Below are 10,519 nucleotides of genomic sequence, written 5' to 3'. Positions count from 1 at the left end.
CTACCCCTGTTACTAAACTGTGATGAAAAAGCAGCTTTAAGTGAGCCTGGCCTACCAAGGCCTAACCATACCGTACTAAGCCGTGCGAGGTCCTGCAGTGGAAATGTGCCAGTACTGATTAGTCTATCCTTGCCAACAATTATTTTGTGAAACATGTAACTTCAATTTATTAAGCTGATGGTATTATGGTGTGTGCATTGACAACCTCTGTGTCCTCCTTCAGCATGGTAAGAATGGTATATTCTGCATATCATGGAGCCATAAGGACTCCAAGAGGATTGCTACCTGTAGTGGAGATGGATTCTGGTAAGTCCTCATCTTCCCTGTTCCGGCTAAAGTTTGTTCTATTGCTAATATATATATATATCTGTCCTTCATATAAAGGTTTACATATTGTGTATTGTTTTGAAAACAGTATCATCCGGACCATCGATGGTAAAATCCTCCATAAGTACAAACATCCTGCTGCGGTGTTTGGGTGTGACTGGAGCCAGAACAACAAGTAGGACATCGATCCACAGCCGTCTTACTTTTTTTTTTGGGGGGGGGGCATTCTCCATGTTATTAGATCTAATAATCCTTTCTTTACTGCTTTGAATCATTTCAACAGTTTAAATACAGCTGGACCTGACATACATCGAAGGAAAAACCAACTTATTTTCAACGATTAAAACATAGTGACAAGATATTACTAGTTAAACAAAGCAGGATTATATAAAAAAGAAGCCCAATCAAAGTAAAGCATGTAGGTATGAGAGGAGAATAGAGACACTACATATATGTACATATATGTAGTGTCTCTATTCTCCTCTCATACCTACTCTCATACCAAACAGTCACACTGTACAGCTGGGGTGAACAGCTTATGTCACGGTAAAATCCGACCACTGTCTAGACCACGTCTATAGAAATGTTGTAGCACATTATTACTGTCAGAAATGGAAGGTGTTAAGTCACTGTCTGGATGTTTCACAATTCCCCCTGCCTCTCTCTCCCCTGCAGGGACATGATCGCTACAGGCTGTGAGGATAAAAATGTCCGTGTGTACTACCTGGCCACCAGCTCCGACCAGCCTCTGAAGGTTTTCTCTGGACACCTCGCCAAAGTCTTCCATGTGCGCTGGTCTCCACTCAGAGAGGGAATACTGTGTTCTGGATCAGATGATGGGTGAGTGCACACACAAAGCTACGGGAAATAAGAACAGGTATTGTTTTTTCTTGAATAATATGGACATTTTATTAAGAATCGTTCTTGCTGCTGCATCAAATGATAATTTACAAAAAAAGAAGAAGGAATACAATTTGAATAAACCTAAAATACAAAGTTAAATGTGTGAACTACAAAATGCTACTCTTAGGATATCTTTTTTTTTTTTTAGAGCCACCAAGTTATTTTATAATTTTTCCGTTATTGGAGATGTTTAGCACAGCAAGTCAACAGGCCTTTATTTTGTATTATGATTTTTTAATAAACACACACATTCATGATCCAACATGTATTCACGGCATTTATTAAAAGTACAGTCATATGTAAATAAACCTGCAATTTACATAGTAAAGTAAACAAGCATAACATATTCAAAAATTAAATCTAAATAAAATCAAGTAATCATGTAACAAAGTGTGTGTATGTGTGTGTGTGTGTGTGTGTGTGTGTGTGTGTGTGTGTGTGTGTGTATGTGTGTGTGTGTGTGCAGGACTGTCCGTATATGGGACTACACACAGGACGCCTGTATCAACGTGCTGAGTGGGCACACAGCTCCGGTCAGAGGCTTGTTGTGGAACACTGAGGTTCCGTACCTCCTCATTTCAGGTAGCGTCACTAACATTGTTTATAATAATCTTCTTTTAAACCGACTGATTTGTAATCAATATGTTGTCATTGTGTATGTGTGTTCAGTTCTAGAACCTCTCTAAAGTGCAATGTAGAATTTGACAGGGGAAAAAGTAGCTGATGAATTAAAATGATTTAAAAATTTCAACATCAAGGCTCCTACTTTCAATCATTTTAAAGGTAGTGGCTCTTCAGTAGCATCTATTGGCAGCCCTACAGAATATAAATGCTCCTACTTATGAGCCGATACATTCACTTTTGTCTGGGTTTACCTCCTGTTTAAATGAAAAAAAATGATGGCACAATAGGAGAATGTCTTAATGATTCGCTAAAGCCAGCTGACATTTCATTTGTTGCATCCATAACAATACATAGCTAAGATGGCTGATTTTACGTTGAAACAAGTCCATTCACCTGACCAACAAATGACATATTAACTTTTGATATGGTTTTGAAGTGCCTCTGTGTTTAAACTGTGTGATGTACTTTACATTTCACAGTGATGGGACTGCACTGTCAGAGTAGTTGTTCTTTACAGTGTGAAATGTTGTTTTATTTTGTAGGGTCTTGGGATTATACGATCAGAGTGTGGGACACTAGAGATGGAACATGTCTAGATACAGTCTACGACCACGGAGCAGATGTGTACGGTAAGACTGAACACCCCCTGCCATAATAATGGGATGAAAACTGCCAGTTTCACGGAAGTCAGGCCATTCAAATGAGATATGGAATTCTGTATTCAAGGCTTATAATTGTTTTTAATTTTTACAGAGATTTGATTTAGTTTTAGCTTTGACTTTTAAATTAAATGTTAGTTTGAGTTATTTATCAGTGTGTTTGCTATAGGTTAAGTTTAGTTGTAGTCTTTATATATTAATTTTGTTTCTGTGATTCAATTCTAACAGGATTGATTGAATTATTTTATATACTGTATGAGTCAAAAAACAAAAATGTATTTATATGATTGTCTCTCTTAATATATAATATAATGTATTTATTCAGTTTTAGATGATCTGTAATAGTATCCCTGCTGTAGCCTCAAATGTTGTGAGACGGGTTTAGAAAGTTTAATATTGCAGTCACTAGTGCCGACATTATGTTTTGAAACGTGTGTGTGTTTGTGTGCAGGTTTAACATGTCATCAGAGCCGCCCCTTCACCATGGCCAGCTGCAGCAGGGACAGCACGGTGCGGCTGTGGTCCCTCGCCCCCCTGGTGGCCCCTCTGCTGCTGAACATCCTCACGGAGCAGCCCTGGGACAGGATCAACGGGAGCACAGGTCAGACTTCGCCCTGCAGGACGCCCTCTGTCCTTACAGCTCCTGTAACCCTGCTGCCTGTGTGTGTGTGCAGACACAGCGATGGTCCCCGGCGCCCCCCCGCTGCTCTGTGGGAAAGTGTCTCGAGACATCAAGCAGGAGCTGGATAAACTGAGCTGTGACATCAGGGCCAAGAAGCTGCGCTGGTTCTCTGAGTGCTTTTCGGTACCTGCTTTCTGAACGTTCTTCATTGGTGATGCTGTGTGATGAAAGGACACTTTGCCTCAGATTGTACAAACATGCATTATGTTATGCTGCTAAACATGTTTACACTCTCCCTAATTTATTATTGATAAACAACTAACCGTATTCTGGGCCCAGCAGATAGGACAAATCTAGAATTCAGTGTATAAATACCGATATCAAATTAAAATATATCTCATTTGTTTAGGTCCTCTCTTGGGTTGGTATTGTATATTAAACATGATCTTTCACTTCCAAAGACTTGTGAGAAGATTTTGCCCATAAACATAGATTTGATTGACATTACTCCAGTCAAGTAACACATTGTCCAGAGTCCAGGGTTTAGCTTAGTTGAATCTGAATGAGTCATCATAAAGCCCCCCCCCCCCTTTTTTTGTTACTTATGTTAAACTTGGGATTGTCTGTTTTTAGTATAAATATTGTAATATTATATTACAACTAAACACAAGAAATAATAAACGTATACAAAATGTTTTTACTTAATAACATTAAAGTGTATTTCCAAACACTTTCTCCAATAGAATGTGTGTCATTTGGCATATTGTAAAGATCCATTCGTTTTTTATATTGCTTCTAAGTCTATCTTATCTCATCCTAAATACTCCTTTTATTTCTGAACCTGTGTGTACATTTCCCTGCTCAGCCTCCAGGGGGCAGCAGCAACCTGTGGGACCTGGTGTCAGTGATCAGCGGGCAGGACGACTCGCTGCTGCCTCCCAGTTACAGCGGGGGGGTGATGCACATGAAGCACCTGCTCAAGTTTAAAACGGTGAGGATCCTCTGAGTTACTGTTCAACGGGTTCAAGGCTCTGCTAATGTAAACAAATACATGTTGACCCAGTAACCTAGCCAGAGATAAGGAAAAGCACAGTACATACAGAAAATAAAGAACATAATGAAAGATTATGAAAATAAATAAAGGATTATAATACAGGACTATATTTAGTTCATAGTATCATGATTTAACTAGATCAGTGGTTCTCAAATGGTCAGGCCTCGGGACCCACTTTTTCCTTAGTCAATAGATCGCGACCCGACGTTTTGAACCACTCAAATCTATTCAACAAAAAATCCTGCAGTAATATATAGGCTTTGCAGCATACAATATTAATTGAAGTGAAGTACAGTGCATATATCCCTTATATCCCTTCACAGAACAAAATAATGCTTTTAAATAAGGTTTAATGAGATGATGGAATCAAAGCTGAACTGTATAACATAAAAAGGCACACGTGCTGAAAACCTAACCCCAGAAGCGGGGTCTGGGGGAAGATTTTTAGAAATACTAACATATAAACTACCCATTCTGGTACACTCTGAGAAGAAAAAAAATAGATTTACGACATATTATTAATATTTTATGCCATTGTTTGTTTTTCACTTTGTTCTGGCAGCTGAACTTGCTGCTCCACACAAAGAGAAGAGCAAAGAGGAGATAATCTGTGTGAAATAGTTTAAATTGTGGGTAAGGGTAGATAGCCCCCATGGTTCTGTGACCTGTCAATCATCAAACCGGGGGTCATATTTCATTATGTGTTAATTTTTATCTGAAGTTGTACCCATGGATGTATAAAGAATAGTTCTACCGCAAAGTTATTCTCCATGGGGACTTCCGACTACAATCTTGATTCTGATTGGCCAGAAGACTCGAAAAAACATCAGCAAAGATGTTTTATTGAGAAGATGATCACTACGTGACAGAAGTTTTCAAAACCGTTTATGGTCTCCGGTACTTTCAGTCCAACGCCTACTGCATGCACAACGTTAGCAAATCGGGCCTTCAAAATAAAAGTTTGACATTTTCCCCCCAAAAAAAAGAAAAGAAAAAGGAATTTTTTTTTTCCAATTTTTTTTTTTCACTCACACATCTGCGACCCACTCGAAACGGGGGTCGCGACCCACCAGTTGAGAACCACTGAACTAGAAGACCACTTATAAAAATGTACGTCTTTCTTATCATACTTATCATGCTATCCTCTTCATTTAAATACTACATAACTACACTGAATGCAGCTTTCTTTTTTGGGCCAAGTCCAAGAGGTTTCAGTGTATTTCAAGTGTTTTCACTCCAGTTTGACCTGTTCTATTTTTTTTCAGTCTGAAGCCCAGGAGCTCACTATAGTAAAGATGTCTAAATTTGGAGGGGGGATCGGTGCCCCCAGTAAAGAGGAGAGGCTGAAAGAAGCCGCAGACATCCATCTGAGACTGGGACAGGTCCAACGATACTGCGAATTAATGGTGGAGCTGGGACAGGTGTGTGTGTGTGTGTGTTTATCCATTTCAATATTCAACAATGTGCTCCTTAATTATTGGCTGGCTCCACATAACTCCCTTTTGATGCTTTAATACAATGTCGACCTAAATGGTGTTGTACTTTAAACAAAACTAAATATTATCAGTCAATATCAAATCATCTATTTGCTGGTCTCCATTAAAATAGATATTATTGTCTATGCATGATTGGAAAACTATTTTTGAGCAGCACAGAAAATGATAATGAGGACTTCATTTATATCAGCATGTATGCGCTTATACTGCACATATGACAGTTCAGAGGATCACTGAGATGGATACATATTATTTATTTGCAAGAAAGTCCTTGGTGAAAGAATAGTTATAAGAGAGATACTGTCTAAACTCTTTATGAAAGATTGAGAGAATAGTACTGACAGTTCTCTAGTAGTGAATGGAGAGCTGTCTTCAGTGTTTGACAAACATGAGCAGAGGTAAGCATTGAAAAGTAAGTAAAATAAGCACTGCATTTTCTACACATGCCTTTTTAGGACACATTGCAAACACACACTAAAACACTCAATATCGTCAAGTAACAGGCTTATGTCATATCATAGGAAAGATTTAGACGGCCTCACACTGTCATAATACACTTTCAAATGTCTACGAAGAAGATGTGATGAGAGAGACGTCTGAGCATCATCAAACAGCTTCTGACAAACGACTCAGTTCGTCTAATGTTAGAAACAAATAGATATGAAAAGAAAGAAATTATTTGCAAATGTAACTGAGGCTGATTACTCCCTCTCTTTCAGTGGGAGAAAGCCTTGTCTGTGGCTCCAGGAGTCTCCATGAAATACTGGAAGAATCTCATGCAGAGGTAAACTATGGTTACGTTTATTTGTCAGCTTTATTTGTCAGCTTCTGACAATAAAAGTGTCAGCGAACAACAATAAAAGTGAAACAAAAACAAGTCTGTCAGTGTAAACTGCTAGGAGGACTGTTAAACAGGTTTGCTAATCACATGATGCTACTGTCTCAGTGTGTGCATCACTGAGCAATGCCACAATGCTACTAACCCTAACCTTAGATCAAAAGAGGTGGCAAAATAAGAGCAACACTTGAATAGTGCAATGCGATCCAATGTGAAAACCTTGCATACAAAGACATTCTTCAGAACAGAGACCTGATAACCTCAGAGGGATATCTGAGGCTGTCACTATCAGGTCATATGTTAAGCCATCATAATAAAAGCACTAACTCTGTCCTCAACAATAACCAACAAGATGCAGCCTACAGGGAAACACTCTGTAACGAGCGATAGTCAAAAGGTATTCTGACCATGATAAGCCTTATTATGTGTTAATACTAGCATAAATCTTGAATTGTAAATTCAGTTATTAAGTGTGCCATCTTCTTTATTTTAAATATGAATACAGAGACAAAATCTTTATGTGTTGTTTATGGTATGTATATGAATATTTGTGATGTGCTCATGTGACAGGAGAGCTGAGCAGCTGATGGCTGAGGATAACGATGATGCTATCCCATACGGCATCGCCACAGGAGACATAGAACAACTGGTGACCTTCTTCACTGGCAGAGGACAGCTTCAGGAAGCCTTGATGATAGCACAGGTACACAGAGTGTGTGTGAGAGGGTGGGAACACAATGACGGGAACAGCTTTTCTCTTTAAGTCTGCATGAATACATGAATGAAGAGGAGGGGGGTTAAGGATAAATTGATGGTTGTGAAAATATCGACAAGAAATAATACAAAATTAAAAACAATATGATGTTCTATATTTTTAGGGAGCGTGCGAAGGGAACATTCGTGCACCGCACAGTTCCACAGTGAACCACACAACTAATGATGTGGATAGCAGACAACAATACCAGAGGTAAAACACACACACACACACACACACACACACACACACACACACACACACACACACACACACACACACACACACACACACACACACACACACACACACACACACACACACACACACACACACACAGCAGAATTTTTAATGAAATATCTTTGGTTGTTACCTTTGACAAGTTATTCTTTTTTCATCGCATGGCAAAAATGGCAGAATTGTCTTTCCAAAACACGAGGGATCAAACTGTTATTGTAACTATTAATTTAAAGAAGAGAATCATATCTAAATTAAAATAGTTAGCAACACTTCTTAGTGTTAGTCATAGGTAGCCGGTATTTTTTGAATAGTATTTTTAGTTCTGTCTCAATTCTCTATGTCAGTTTTTGTCATGTTTGGTCAACCTTATGCTCACTTTCACTTCAGCTGGTACGTGTCCTGCTGACTATGCTTCATTCAGAGTCTCTAACTTCACTTGTAGAACTCATAATTAGAGTGGAACTCTAGGAAATGTTTAGTCTAATTTAAATGCTCTCTAAAATGAGATGAGGAGATGAGACGTATTTATAAAAGTCCCTGGCTATATTGGCTTGTTTGTCCAGTCTCCTCCATAAGGTCTGTAAGGAACTCGCTGAGTGGTACTTCCAGGATGGATGCTCCGTTCTGGCTGCATGCTGCCACCTCGCTGTGGACAACATCAAGGTGCACACCACCGTCTGTGCGCTTACCTGCAGCAGACTTGCATTTGTTAGTTTTAATATTTCTCTGAGAAAGTGGATTAAAAAAATATATTGTGTGTGTGTGTGTGTGTGTGTGTGTGTGTGTGTGTGTGTGTGTGTGTGTGTGTGTGTGTGTGTGTGTGTGTGTGTGTGTTTTTTAGTTAGCCATGTCAAGTCATATCCGAGGTAATGAGCTGGAGTTGGCTGCATGTGTGGGTATAGTCCTTGGAGAGGCAGCTAACCAGAGCACTGCATACTGTCTTGAACTCCTGGCCAGGAAGTACATGATGACACCTACATGGTACGTCTCCATCCATGCATGTGCACCATTGTGTGTAACATTCATTATTCCTATGTACATCTTAGTATTGATCAAACCAGTTTGAGCTTCTTTGGGCTACTTAATCCTTCAAAATGTTGTGATGTTGTTGTAATGTACAATGTTACATTTAATTTAGTTTGTTGCAAACCCCATGTTGCTCATATCCAGCTAGCTGAACACCGTTATTTCTTTACGGGCTATGTTGGACATTGCATAATGATACATGTCCGTGATGAAGTTTATGAATTAGCCCTTTGACTGCCAAACAATTTTGGCTTGGACTTTATTAGTCAGCCAGAATTTAGATCTTCATTTCTCAATGTGAGTGCCTGTGGAAGAGCAGGGTACTCCACCTGTGCTCATCAAACACTGACAGCGGCTGCTTCTAAACACCATCAAGAAGAAACTTTCATCTGTGCCTTGTTTACATTCAGGGAGCTCTCTGCTGACCTAGTGCAAATGATTCCTGACAATGACTTTTTACTGGCTAAGCTGTGTGCATATTACCCAGGAAGCCCTGCAGAAATCAATCTCTTTCATAAGAGGGTGAGTTGGCACTCATTCAGGTAGATCTAAGACATGTTGTGGAGGAGATAAAAGAGAGACTCCATGTCTGATGTTGATGATATTATGTGTGATGATTATAGTGACAAGCACTATGTGTTGTTTGTCATTCAAGTGCGGTCTTCCTTCATTGGAGGATTGTAAGTCCTTGGCAGAAGCAGCCATATGTGAAGGAGATTTGTTGTTGGCAGTTAAATTCCACCTGCTGAGCTCTGAACCTGAGAAGGCCCTGTGGATTGGTCTGGATCACGTTAAAGGTATTTGTTTCATTGTTGGCCGTGTGTGGTTACCTATATGATATAATATCCTCACTATTATATGGTAGCGTAGTGTGTTCTAAGAGTGCGATTTTAATGCCATCAGTCGGTGTGATTGACAATGTTTGTGTGTAATCTAGGAATAAGCAGCTTCCAAACCAATCTTTATGAAGAAATCTGCACTCTTTATTTTATTTGAAATACAGTGTACGATCAATACATTTTTCACAAGTTACTAATATATATGCATATCTAATTAAGTTAGTTAAAACAATATCTTCTTAATGTGTCAAACTGAGTAAAACAATCTGAATGTACCTCTGTTTTTGTCCTCAAAAAGCACTGACTATTATCTCTCCCCGTTTCCTCCCCACCAGAACAGCTGGCTGGGTCTGATTGGACAGTGGACAGTGTTCAGCCCATCCTGGACCTGATGAGTTACATCAGAACCGACTGCCTCACCATGGCCAATTTGACAGAGTAAGGTCATGTATTATCTCATTATTACTATTAACAGTTATTAGGGTCTGAGACCAGAGGTCGGCGAAGAACCTATGCGTAAAAAATTGCGTAGGCCACACCCACTTCTGGTTTTAACGTAAACTCCCCCTACTTTAACTTTCACGTAAACGAACAAAACTCGCTACGCATATCTAGGGTGCGGAGACGAACAAAAAAGCCTCTTGGAGAGGTATAACGTACAGGAAGTTGGCCATTTTTATTTAAATCGCGTTTTTCGTCTCCTCCATACTAAAATATCTCCTTCTAGAGATTTTATCCGATAGAATCCAAAGTCGTCGGGTAGCGTCTGGAGACATCACGGAAATCTTTTTTTTCGCACGGCGGAGCCGTCATTTGGTGCCGAATTTCGCGTTCGCTCGATGCTAGGCGATTCCTCGCCATGGAACACGATGATGTCATAACTCCAACTGACATGCTCAGAACGCCACACACACTCCGGCCCTGAACAGCTCCATTTCAAATCTGATGTTACATAATGTGGCGTTACCATGGCAACGCATCCCTCGCCATAAAACACGATGTCGCTGTAACTCCAATGGACACGGTCCCATCATCCCCCAATCTTCACTTGTATATCTCCGGTCCATGCCTCACTAGCTCTACGTGAAATCTGAGATCTCACCATATGCCGCTTCCATGGCAACGCACAAAACACAC

General features: G+C 39.7%; 1 protein-coding gene across 1 annotated transcript; it reads left to right on the top strand.

The window, feature by feature from the left end:
- Window positions 1-223: 223 nt before the first annotated feature.
- On the top strand, window positions 224-9,820 carry wdr17 (WD repeat domain 17; the record flags this gene model as incomplete). Its single annotated transcript, XM_010774747.1, has 17 exons — window positions 224-306; window positions 416-502; window positions 1,003-1,167; window positions 1,697-1,812; window positions 2,397-2,483; window positions 2,965-3,114; window positions 3,188-3,318; window positions 4,001-4,126; window positions 5,455-5,610; window positions 6,405-6,469; window positions 7,094-7,226; window positions 7,402-7,490; window positions 8,081-8,180; window positions 8,359-8,498; window positions 8,954-9,065; window positions 9,199-9,340; window positions 9,718-9,820. Coding segments are annotated over 17 exons (1,985 nt in total), but the record flags the coding sequence as incomplete, so codon positions are not given.
- Window positions 9,821-10,519: the final 699 nt, after the last annotated feature.

The sequence above is a fragment of the Notothenia coriiceps genome, unplaced genomic scaffold, assembly GCF_000735185.1.
Source record: "Notothenia coriiceps isolate Sejong01 unplaced genomic scaffold, NC01 NC01_scaffold00014520, whole genome shotgun sequence".
Classification (NCBI taxonomy): Eukaryota; Metazoa; Chordata; class Actinopteri; order Perciformes; family Nototheniidae; genus Notothenia; species Notothenia coriiceps.
The sequence above is the reverse complement of the archived record's forward strand: the minus strand, read 5'-3'. Positions and strand labels throughout refer to the sequence as shown.